At 44.0% G+C, this 13,189-nt stretch overlaps 1 protein-coding gene across 1 annotated transcript in view; it reads right to left on the bottom strand.

Annotated features, from left to right (window-relative positions):
* Positions 1 to 453: 453 nt before the first annotated feature.
* The window catches only part of LOC124775178 (transmembrane protease serine 9-like), a 94,884-nt gene continuing 82,148 nt past the window's right edge, over positions 454 to 13,189 (bottom strand). Inside the window, exon 4 of the mRNA XM_047250018.1 lies at positions 454 to 630. Within this exon, the coding sequence (XP_047105974.1) occupies positions 454 to 630 (177 nt within the window). The remainder of the gene's footprint in view (positions 631 to 13,189) is intronic.

Here is a 13,189-nt window from a genome sequence, read left to right as displayed (position 1 = left end):
ACTCATTAGATGAATTTTTGGATATAGTAAGTGGGTATTTTTCCCAAACCCACAAAGAAAATTAAAAATATTAAATGTCATGTAATATTTTGTGTAATGTAATATCTTGTAGAGACACCTTTTATTAACCTGACGCGTTCCACATCATTACGAAGTGTCGTATCCATGATCTATGGAACAAGTACTGATCTAATCTAATATAATCTCTGTGTGACGGCCTCTAGTCAGGTTAGTATCTAGTCACGTTATTTCTCGCAATGGGAAGCTCTACTGTCGAGTAATAAAGAGGCAGCAGCTATATATTTTTTGTCGAAACGCGCAGCGCAGAATCAGTTTAATAGATGTGAAAGTAGAGACTGTACACGTTTCCAAAATCAGGATCGTTCAGGCACCAGCGTGACCCTAAAGGACGATGCGCGGCGGTGGTCGTCGGCGTGGTGCCGGCAAGCGCCGTCACCGCCAGGAGAGGGCGGCCGCCGCCAGCGTCCAGGCGGCGCAGAGCGCGGCCGCCGGCAGCACCGGAGGCGCCCCGGAGATGACCTGCAGCAGCCACGCCAGCTGCGTGTCGACGCGCGCGTACACGCCCGGCCTGCGGTCGGCGCACATCATGCACCACGACGCCACGCCCACCTGTCGCAGCGGACGGGCACAACCGTAACGTCTCAAAAAATGGTTCAAATGGCTCTCAGCACTATGGGACTTAACATCTATGGTCATCGGTCCCCTAGAACTTAGGACTACTTAAATCTAACTAGCCTAAGGACATTACACAACACCCAGTTATCACGAGGCAGAGAAAATCCCTGACCCCGCCGGGAATCGAACCCGGGAACCCGGGCGCGGGAAGCGAGAACGCTACCGCACGACCACGAGCTGCGGACCATAACGTCTCACTATGACTGCAGCAGCTGAGGCGCAGTTTACACTTCACTTTGTGGGGCATCCACCATTGAATCTTCTAGATGTGAATTGGAAGCCACGTTTTACAACGCACGAGACGCCAACCAGAAGTTACCGAAATTGGAGTATTACTAATGGTTTATACGGAGGTGACAAAAGTGATGAGATACTAATATGCACTTTAAAATAATTGAAAAGCTACGTTCGCTTCAATCGTCTATTAGATGACCGGTTTCAGCGCTCTGAAGGTGCCATCATCCGATCTGAAACGTGGATTAACATTTATAAAACCATATGGACATCATGGCATATGAGGCAGACCATCTGATAAAATCATTGTCACAACCAATAAAAATAATAAAAAACTGCTCTCGTGGTCGTTCTTTCCACAAAATATAAAACTGAAGTCACCAGATAAAACTACCACTGCTCGCCTAACACCGGTCGGAATCAAGCATGATTTATTTATTAACGCCTGTAAGCAGCTAATGCTATAGATTTCATTGTAATTTCATGATTGTGTGTTGTTTCAAGTAAGAGATGTCAAAGAGCACCTGGTGGCGTATACATCAAGGCAAATTAACTCAGCAGAGAATAATTACTCCACGATAGAAAAAGAAATGTTAAGCCTGATCTATGGGATCACCTACTTCTAGTGTTGTCTTTATAGAAAAAAGTCTCGAGTGATACGGATCAGGCAGGATTGCAGTGGTTGCTATGGTTTGCAGGTACCATCTAGTAGGTTGACATGATGTGCGGTAGAAGTGAACGAGTTTGAATTTAAGGTCGTACACAAATCAGGTAAGAAAACGTTGAATGCAGACAGATGAAGTAGAAGAAAACACTATTACAAATCAAAGGTGACGAATAGCAGACGGCACAGTAGGCAGATAGTGAATGTAAGCAGTTTAGTAAACAGTAACAGTTTTGTATACAGGATGGGTTTCTGTGGAGAGAAACTAAGTTGGTACCAAAGGTGGTGGTGCTTGCAAAGTCGAGAAACAGAGTGTTTGCAGTAAAAGGATGATCATGTGTTATCATGTGATGGGAATGTAGTTCCATTAACAGGAGAATAGCAGAGAGATAATGGTGAAGATTAGGAAGTCGAACGTGGACCAATATGTATGGAGTAACAAACAGTGGGCACAAAGAGGTGGTATGTGTCGGACAAGAGCACCACTGCAAAGGTTCTCTAAACCATTACCACCGTTTCAGTCGCTCAGTATTAATGTTTTAGGTCCTTTCAACAAAACAACTGCAGGGTATAAAAATGTACTCACGATTAAGTGTTGCTAGCAAACAGTTTGACACAGAAGTTCATGCCGCCTGAGACGATATTGACAGAACTGGGAACCAACTTTATGACGAATTTGTTCAAGCGTTTGCGTAAGGACTTGCTGTGAAAAAACTGAGGACAAGTTCTTTACACCCTCAAGATAATGGAAGAACAAAATAGTGCACAGAACTAGGGGGCAGATGTTATGATGCTATGGGGACTCACAACGTTCCGATTAGGATGTTTATTTAAGGTATATCGTCTCAGTGTACAACGCAAAGCAGCACAGGAGTGCAGTATTGTCACCTTTTGAGGTTTTATGTGGTCATAAGATACCATCGCCATTCTACATGCTAAAAAACAAGTAAGAGTAAAACAGGAGAACCTGTTAAACACTTCATGAGAGTAATAAGGGAAATATGGAACAGGGTGATCAACACTAATACCAGGGTGCTAGAAATGCAAGAAGAAACAGTGAGTCATACAGCAAGAATGCCGCAGTACAGGGATGGTCAATGGGTAATGTGATCGACTTCTTATACGCCAAAGGGGAAGACGAAAAAACGTTCCCCAAAGTATCAAGGGCATTATCTAATTGTGGAAACTATGTCATCTCTGAACATCACGATTTAGCTGCTGATGTGGACGACAGTTGCACATATGGGACGTATGAAAGCATTTTGAGAGAGTCCGCAAGAAATTGCTCGATTTATGGATTTGTATTATAAGGGAAAAGTGAAGATTGAGTATAGGAGAGCGAGCGAGAATAACGATTTATGGATTTGTAATATAAGGTAAAAGTGAAGATGGAGTATAGGAGAGCGATCGATAATTATTGGACGAACCAATGAGAATCAGCCCATACGTGTTGAGGCGTAGGAGATAAGAGTAGCTCTATGTTTTGTGTTTGTTACGTACAAGGATAGCATGAGGCATAGGGTATGCGTTATGAACTGCTGCGGGGCAACATCGGCCTTTGGGGGGGGGGGGGGAGGGGGGAGGAAGGGGTAGTGGGTCTCCCTGTCCTCAGGTTAAGTACCTCAGAAGACAAAATGACGCAGGAAGCAGCCGGGCTGCTGATCGTCATTGGAGTAGAATTATGGACCGATGGAGCAAAGGATTATATTTCATTGGATGAGGAATTCCGCCTTATGAGAGACAGCTTTGAAATTTGTTTTACCCAGAGAGGTTTTGGCACTTTTCTTTTTCGCTATCTTCCGTGGGTTACTTCATATCCTTTCTGAAAAACTGTTATTATATATTAACGTTTACAGAAGACATTTGGTACAAAATATTTACCTTTGTGAATGAAGTGATTGCTGTCAAATAGTATACATATTTTGTTTGTAGTTCACTGATGAGATATGTATTACTGGGCGCATGCACTGTATACCGTTTATTACAGTATGTCTAAATTTCTTGTTTTATAGCTTACTGGGAAAAAGTGGTGGATCTATGCTTTAATTTACATACCTTACATGAAGCTACTGAATGTTTATGTTGATGACTGTGGGTCTGCAGATAGCAATATATATATATATATATTTACAATCGTATTGACCAACTAGGATCACGTTAACAACTTCAGTTCCTCTTCTTCCTTTGTTGTTGTTTCCTATTTTTCCAGTATTCCCTCATTTTCTTCCCATGAAGTCTTCCTTTCTTCTGTCCATGTTGTTCCCGAATTTTTATTTCTTCTGCTTTGAAAGCCTTCCAAATTTAGTATTTTGTTTTTAAAACGGTTTCTTTCTGCTATTTCTGATTCTTTGATGTTGTTTCTTTCAAGATCTTTTCTTACTTCTGTAATCCATGCTACTGTCGATTTCTTCTTCCAGAAATATAGGAGTATTTGTTTTGTTAGTCTATTTCCATCCATTCGGTAGAGATGTCCAAAAAAGGTTAATCTTCGTTTGGCCATTACTTTAGATATCTTCTCTATATTTCTGTGGATCTCCTCATTACTTCTTATTTTCCAACCATCTGCAGTTTTCATTGCACCCATTATTTTTCTAGTAATCCTTCTTTCCAGTACGTCTAGTTTGTCCATCTTATAGTTCATCGTTAGGCATTCAGATCCATATAAACATTCTGGTCGTAGCATTGTGGTGTAGTGTTTTAGTTTTGTTTTTCTAGATATACATTTCTTGTTGTAAATATTTTTGGTCAAACAATATGGTCTTTCCATTTCGTTAATTCTTACATCTATTGCCGATTTTTCTAGTCCATTCTGTTGCATAGTTTCTCCAAGATATTTAAATTTATTTACTCGCTCTATTTTACCTATTTGCGTTTCTATGTATTTTGGTGCATTTTTTATATCTCTCATGAATTTTGTTTTTTCGGCTGAAATTTTGAGACCAGTTCTGTTTGCTAATTTTTCCAGAGTGTTTATTTGAGTAACTGCTTCCGTCAGGTTTTCTGAAAGTATTGCGAAATCATCCGCAAAAGCCAAGCAGTTTACCTTAATTCCATTTCTTTCCCTTCCCAGAGTTATTGGTTTAATTTTGTGATTTTTTAGCTCCAAATTCCAGATCCTTACCATTTTTCTTAGAACACAGTTAACGGTAAAGGTGATAAACAATCACCTTGGCTAACACCAGTTTTTATTTTTATTTATTATACATGTCGGAACGAAAATGAGTATGTATCGCCTTATTTTGTACGTTACTTCACGGTTTTGATGTTGTGGCGTCTGTCTCCTTTGTTTGCGGTGTGGTAACACCCTGATTTCTACCACTTTTGTCATTTCCTAGGCATTTTCTTCCATTTTTCAAACTTGCACAGTGTTTTCGTCGCTATTGCTTGTTGTTGTGGCTGTGTAGTAGTCATTTGTTTCGTGCCATGTTTGTCTGGGTGAGGCGCGCGGATATGAAGCGTTGTTGGCATTTATGGTGTTCGGTTTCGTGTGTGTGTGGGGGGGGGGGTGAGGGAGGGATGGAGGGATGGGGAGAGAGAGAGGGAGAGAGAGAGAGAGAGAGAGAGAGAGAGAGAGAGATAGAGATGTTTCTGTGGAAAGGTATCTAGAGTGAATGAGTTGCGCAGTGTGGAGAAGAGGGAAATTTATTTCTGAGGGCTGATCGTATGAAGTTTTGGTTTGAGTGTTATTTATATAGTTCATCAGTTGTGGCAAAGAGGGTTTTATTGCACACTGAAGTGTATTCGTTTAGTTCCTTCTTTCTATGGGCCACTGATTTTAGGATGTGACAATTTTCTTCTGTTGATAACTGTTGGTATACCCTGTTGCTAGCCTTAAGAATCTTTAAGACAGTTTCAGTGTTTCTTGGGTTGTAATAGTACACAATGACAGCCCAACAAACGTTGAAACTGACTTAAAGTTTCTTAAAACTAGTAACAGTCTGTACCAAAAATTATCTGCATCAGCACAAGATGATTATAGGAGTATAATTCATTTTTCTTTCCAGTAGCAGGGAAACAGTCATGGTACCAATGTTGCTGCGTCCACAATATCCCATTAAGTAGTAGACGTTGAGGGGTCGCCAGGGTAAATGTGTAACGGTTCAAAGGACAAGAGCAGGTATGCTGAAATTGAAGGAGCAGAAGGAGCAGCAGAAGTGTTACAGAGATGAGGTTACTGTTAATTCAAACAGTGAGAGAAAGTCAGAACTTCTGCGCAGTGAAGCTGTTGGGTCAGAAAAGAGAGAAGACAGTGATAAGGTTTGAGCCAGATGGAAGTGGATTATTGATAACCGGGACATTGTTTGTGTTAGTAGGGCCAACCTTCCGTCCACCTGCAACAACTTTGGGAGCAACCTATCTGAACATTTGATAGCCTCTGTTATGTTGGCCAGAGGAACATATGGAGGCATTACCAGGAGCGAATCTAGCTATGTTGAATCAGGCTTTAGCAAATGGTTCAAATGGCTCTGAGCACTATGGGACTTAACATCAGAGGTCATCAGCCCCCTAGAACTTAGAACTACTTAAACCTAACTAACCTAAGGACATCACACACACCCATGCCCGAGGCACGATTCGAACCTGCGACCGTAGCGGTCGTGCGGTTCCAGACTGAAGTGCCTAGAACCGCTCGGCCACTGAGGCCGGCTAGACTTCAGCACCTAGTTAATTCAGTCTGTAGACTAACTCATTAACGAGCAAGATGGACGATTCTCCATGGAGACATTGATGCAGCATACGGATAAACACAGGGAGAAGCAGTACCAAAGAGAAACCACATTGAGCAAAATTACACCAGGTACTGTGGTGACATTTATTACGTAAAACTTAACCCTTATTTACACTAAAAAGCAGCAAACTACGAGACAAAGTTCGGACCAAGCATTGTTCAAATCTCAGTGGTCTGGATTCCCAGAGCCTAGGAGGCAATAGAGGAAACTGCAACAGCAAGATAAGCTAGAAGAAAGTGACGGGGTTTAGACGACGTACTGTGTAAGAGAAAGTAATGATGAAAATAATTTTGGGTAAAAGTGGACCAGAGCTAACTGGGGCAGTCGCCAGAGAATTTATCATTGTCGTTTGCGTAAAGGTAATCTAGTTTAAGGTGACCGACGGTACTGGGTCTTGTCACAGATGAGGGCAATATAGCACACCTACCACATCTGTTCATAAACACACATAGTAAGAAGTAGATTGTAGCAGCACCAGCCACAGGCAAGCGCAAATGTTACGCCTTACAAAATACAGTAAAGTCCATTGCAACGTTGCAAGGCGAGCTTACTTGGTGATGTGGGGAAACACCTGACACAGCAGTAACTGAACAGAAGATGGCGGCAGCTTTTCCACAGTGGCTGCCTTGGATATGATTAGCGTACTTGCCAGAAGGCACCCAAGTAAGCACTGCCTGAAAAGTATGAATACCTAGCCATTTTGTGTTAAACGCTCTTGTGTTAGTATCGCAGCTGTACAATCACAGAACCCTCTCTTGCCTGGATGCATGCACTCATACTGTTGTGATGGTGTCATAAAGCCATTATATCCTCTCCCGAGGAAAGCCGAACCATAAGTGTTCTGACAGGTCCTTGAAATCCTGTACACGGGGGGGGGGGGGGGGGACCCAAAAGAACCCGGACTCTGATGGCGCTGCCACTCGTAGTAGACGTAGTGCAGGGTTCTCACGCTAGATGGTGTTAGTAGAGATCTTCATGAAACAGCTGTGCTGACGGCGTCAGTGTAGAGCTGAACGTGCAAGTGTGGTATTGTGTTTCTCTGACTGTTGGCGGGTTACCTCTGCGAAGTCGTTATGGGAACTTTTAAAGAACAAAGAGTGTGTGTGAAATTTTGTTTCCTGCTTAAAAATACTGCAACGGAGACACGCCAAATGCTTCAGGAAGCTCTCCAGGAGGACGCTATCAGCCGCACACAGGTTTTCGTGCGGTTTGGGCGCTTTAAACGTGGTGAAATGTGTGTTGAAGACCAAACTCGTTCTGGATGCCCTTCAACATCGCGAAATGAGGAGGACATTGAAAAGGTCCACCAAAAGATCAAGGAGGATCGTCGCCAAACGATCGACCAAATTTCAGCAGAGACAGGAATCAGTTGGAGCTCGTGCCAGCGGATTTTGAGTGAGGATTTGCACATGAGACGTGTTGCTGCTAAATTTGTTCCGCGCCTTCTCATACAGGGGCAAAAAGCCATCCGCATGAATGAGTGTCATGACTTGAAAACAGAGATTGTACGTGATCCAAACTTCTTGAACAAAGTCATTACAGGGGATGGGGGTTGGTGTTACGGGTATGACCCAGAAACCCAGGAAGCGTCAAACCAGTGGAGGACTCCCAACTCTCCCAGACCAAAAAAAGCAAGGCAAGTGAGGTCAAATGTGAAGACGATGATCATTGTCTTTTTTTATGTTCGTGGAATTGTGCATCGGGAATTCGTACCCCCTGGCAAGACTGTTAACCAGCACTTTTACTTTGATGTTTTAAGGCGTCTGCGAGAGGATGTGAGGAGGAAACGCCCGGAAGTTGTCTTGTGACAGCCAGAGCGAGAGCACCAGCAGCAGCGAGTACTGTTTGTATAAAGCGTTTATTTTGCATTTTGTTTACGACCTTCCACTAAGGAAGGGATTCTATTTGTGTTTATCTGCTCTGCATAGTAACTAACAGTTCTTGATAAAACTTTACGTAGTTTTCGTGTTAGATTTCTTAGTGTTTTCTTGATCGTTTAGAACAGAAAGCGCCCTAAAACCGTCTTTTGTTTGTTTCGCGGCCGTTAGCCACTAGTCACTTGAATCAGCAGTTGTCTTGTGACAGCCAGAGCGAGAGCACCAGCAGCAGCGAGTACTGTTTGTATAAAGCGTTTTTGTACTTATTTGCTGCGCTTAGCTTTTAAATAGTTTTTCTGGGAAAACCTAGCGTAGTTTTCGCGTCTCGTATTTCAGTGAGTGTTTCTTGATTATCAGAGTAGCTCATCAGAAGATTATCTTGGGAATTTGTCACCGTATAGAGTAGGGTAAACATAGTCATGTGCAGGGACTGTGGTTGTTGTGAGCGGACGCAAGGAGAATTGGCCACTCTTCGGGGGCAGGTGGAGGCTTTGTCTGTTAGGCTCATCGAGCTCGAGGCGCAGGCGTCGGCTCGTAGTGGCGTTGGGGCAACTGTGGTGAGACCTATGCCTACTTCGGTGGCCTTGGAATCACATGGAACCCCTGATGTCGCTGCGTCTTCCGGCAGTGAGCATCTTACCGGTCAGCCATCACTCCAGGGTGAATGGCGGACACTGGTGGGCTCGCGCGTGCCTGGCCGAAAGGCGAAGGTGGGATCTGGCCGCGTGGCAGCTGCCTTACCCCTTTCCAACAGGTACGGGGTGCTTCCTAGTGGTGATGACATCGTTTCCGAGCCACCACAGGATGCCTCGCCTGTTGGGCCAGTGGCCGATTCTCCGGCAAGGTCCCGACAGTCACAGAGGGCGGGCCTATTAGTTATAGGGAGCTCCAACGTTAGGCGGGTTATGGAGCCCCTCAGGAAAATAGCGGGTAGGTCGGGGAAGAATGCCAGTGTGCACTCGGTGTGCTTGCCGGGAGGTCTCGTCCGTAATGTGGAGGAGGCCCTTCCGGCAGCTATTGAACGCACTGGGTGTGACCGGCTGCAGATAGTAGCACATGTCGGAACGAATGACGCCTGCCGCTTGGGTTCTGAGGCCATCCTTGGTTCCTTCCGGCGGCTGGCTGATTTGGTGAAGACAACCAGCATCGCACGCGGAGTGCAAGCTGAGCTTAATATCTGCAGCATAGTGCCCAGAGTCGATCGCGGTCCTCTGGTTTGGAGCCGTGTGGAGGGTCTAAACCAGAGGCTCAGACGACTCTGCGACTATAATGGTTGCAAATTCATCGACCTCCGTTATTGGGTGGAGAACTGTAGGGCCCCCCTAGACAGGTCAGGCGTGCACTACACACCGGAAGCAGCTACTAGGGTAGCAGAGTACGTGTGGCGTGCACACGGGGGTTTTTTAGGTTAGAGGGACCCCCCCTTGGGCGAAACGATAAAATACCTGACGGCTTACCAGAGAGGACATTATCATCGTTGATAAAGAACGTCCGTCCTCAGAGACCAAAAACAAGAAAAGTTAACGTAATATTGGTAAACTGCAGGAGTATCCAGGGCAAGGTTCCTGAATTAGTATCTCTTATTGAAGGAAATAGTACGCATATAGTATTAGGAACGGAAAGTTGGTTAAAACCGGAAGTGAACAGTAACGAAATCCTAGACACAGAATGGAATATATACCGCAAGGATAGGGTAAACGCCAATGGTGGAGGAGTATTTATAGCAGTAAAGAATTCAATAATATCCAGTGAAGTTATTAGCGAATGCGAATGTGAAATAATCTGGGTTAAGTTAAGTATCAAAGGTGGGTCAGATATGATAGTCGGATGCTTCTATAGACCACCTGCATCAGCAACCGTAGTAGTTGAGCGCCTCAGAGAGAACCTGAAGACGTCGTGAAGAAGTTTCGTGATCATACTATTGTAATAGGGGGAGACTTCAATCTACCAGGTATAGAATGGGATAGTCACACAATCAGAACTGGAGCCAGGGACAGAGACTCTTGTGACATTATCCTGACTGCCTTGTCCGAGAATTACTTCGAGCAGATAGTTAGAGAACCAACTTGTGAAGCTAACGTTTTAGACCTCATAGCAACAAATAGACCGGAACTTTTCGACTCCGTGAATGTAGAAGAGGGTATCAGTGATCATAAGTCAGTGGTTGCATCAATGACTACAAGTGTAATAAGAAATGCCAAGAAAGGAAGGAAAATATATTTGCTTAACAAGAGTGATAGGGCACAAATCGCAGAATATCTGAGTGACCACCATCAAACGTTCATTTCTGAGGAAGAGGATGTGGAACAAAAATGGAAAAAATTCAGAAACATCGTCCAGTACGCCTTAGATAAGTTCGTACCGACTAAGGTCCAAAGCGAGGGGAAAGATCCACCGTGGTATAACAATCATGTACGAAAGGTACTACGGAAACAAAGAAAGCTTCATCATAGGTTTAAGAGTAGTCGAATCATAGCTGATAAGGAAAAGCTGAACGAAGCGAAAAAGAGCGTAAAGAGAGCAATGAGAGAAACATTCAACGAATTCGAACATAAAACATTGGCAAACAATCTAAACAAGAACCCTAATAAGTTTTGGTCATATGTAAAATCGGTAAGCGGATCTAAATCCCCTATTCAGTCACTCGTTGACCACGATGGCACCGAAACAGAGGACGACCGAAGAAAGGCAGAAATACTGAATTCAGTGTTCCGAAACTGTTTCACTGCGGAAAATCGTAACACGGTCCCTGATTTCAGCCGTCGCACGGACGCCAAAATGGAAAATATTGAAATAAACGATATCGGAATTGAAAAACAACTGCTATCACTTAGTAGCGGAAAAGCATCCGGACCAGACGAGATACCCTTAAGATTCTACAGTGATTATGCTAAAGAACTTGCCCCCTTTCTATCAGCAATTTATCGTAGATCGCTGGAAGAACGTAAAGTACCTAGCGACTGGAAGAAAGCGCAGGTCGTTCCCATTTTCAAGAAGGGTCATAAATCAGATGCGAATAATTATAGGCCTATTTCGCTTACGTCAATCTGTTGTAGAATAATGGAACATGTTTTGTGTTCTCGTATTATGACGTTCTTAGATAATACAAATCTCCTTCATCATAACCAACATGGATTCCGCAAACAGAGATCATGTGAAACTCAGCTCGCCCTATTTGCCCAAGAAATTCACAGTGCCGTAGACACTGGCGAGCAGATTGATGCCGTATTCCTGGACTTCAGGAAGGCATTTGATACGGTTCCGCACTTACGTTTCGTGAAAAAAATACGAGCTTACGGAATATCGGACCAGGTTTGTGATTGGATTCAGGATTTCCTAGAAGAAAGAACACAACATGTCATTCTTAACGGTTCAAAATCTGCAGATGTAGAGGTAATTTCGGGAGTACCGCAGGGAAGCGTGATAGGACCTTTATTGTTTACAATATACATAAATGACTTAGTTGACAACATCGGTAGCTCCGTGAGGCTATTTGCAGATGACACGGTTGTCTACAAGAAAGTAGCAACATCAGAAGACTCGTACGTACTCCAGGAGGACCTGCAGAGGATTAATGCATGGTGCGACAGCTGGCAGCTTTCCCTAAACGTAGATAAATGTAATATAATGCGCATACATAGGGGCAGATATCCATTCCAGTACGATTATGCCATAGGTGGTAAATCATTGGAAGCGGTAACGACCGTAAAATACTTAGGAGTTACTATCCGGAGCGATCTGAAGTGGAATGATCACATAAAACAAATAGTGGGAAAAGCAGGCGCCAGGTTGAGATTCATAGGAAGAATTCTAAGAAAATGTGACTCATCGACGAAAGAAGTAGCTTACAAAACGCTTGTTCGTCCGATTCTTGAGTATTGCTCATCAGTATGGGACCCTTACCAGGTTGGATTAATAGAAGAGATAGACATGATCCAGCGAAAAGCAGCGCGATTCGTCATGGGGACATTTAGTCAGCGCGAGAGCGTTACGGAGATGCTGAACAAGCTCCAGTGCCGGACACTTCAAGAAAGGCGTTACGCAATACGGAGAGGTTTATTATCGAAATTACGAGAGAGCACATTCCGGGAAGAGATGGGCAACATATTACTACCGCCCACATATATCTCGCGTAATGATCACAACGAAAAGATCCGAGAAATTAGAGCAATTACGGAGACTTACAAGTAGTCGTTCTTCCCACGCACAATTCGTGAATGGAACAGGGAAGGGGGGATCAGATAGTGGTACAATAAATACCCTCCGCCACACACCGTAAGGTGGCTCGCGGAGTATAGATGTAGATGTAGATGTAGATGAACTTTGGCGATCAGGTGACTGGTTTCTGCATCACGACAACGCTCCAGCACACACGGCCTTACGAGTGACCCACTATTTGGCATCTCAGAGGTGGTCTGTCGTTCCCCACGCTCCATATTCGCCGGACCTAGCTCCGTGCGACTTTTTCCTATTTCCACGAATGAAAAAAACGCTAAAAGGGGAGCGTTATGACGATGTGGAGGCGGTAGAAACAGCTTCGTAAAGGGCACTGGACAGTATCAAACTTGAAGAGTTCCAAACATGCTTCCAACAGTGTGAAAAGAGACTTGACAAATGCATCGCATGTAATGGAGAGTATTTTGAAGGTGACTGAAGTAATTTTGTAGAAAGGTTCATCATTAAGTTTTTTATGACAACAGTCCGGTTCCTTTTGGGACACCCCCCCCCCCCCTCGTATTCATAATTGGACAGAGTTGACGTCCAAGGTGGCTCCATACTTGTTCAACTTTGTCAGAACTGGAGATTCTGTTGTCCACGGAAGTACCTGTACGCAACATCACTTTGTCGTAGAGACACGTGCCACGAACAGACGAGCACTGTCCCGCACCACGATACTGTCAGCTGAGAGGTAATATATGATGATGCAGGATTACTGTCTCACACCAGTGTGCCGTCAATTACCTCAATCACTACCAGTCATAACCTGA

Source organism: Schistocerca piceifrons, chromosome 2 (assembly GCF_021461385.2).
Source record: "Schistocerca piceifrons isolate TAMUIC-IGC-003096 chromosome 2, iqSchPice1.1, whole genome shotgun sequence".
NCBI lineage: Eukaryota > Metazoa > Arthropoda > Insecta > Orthoptera > Acrididae > Schistocerca > Schistocerca piceifrons.
The sequence above is the reverse complement of the archived record's forward strand: the minus strand, read 5'-3'. Positions and strand labels throughout refer to the sequence as shown.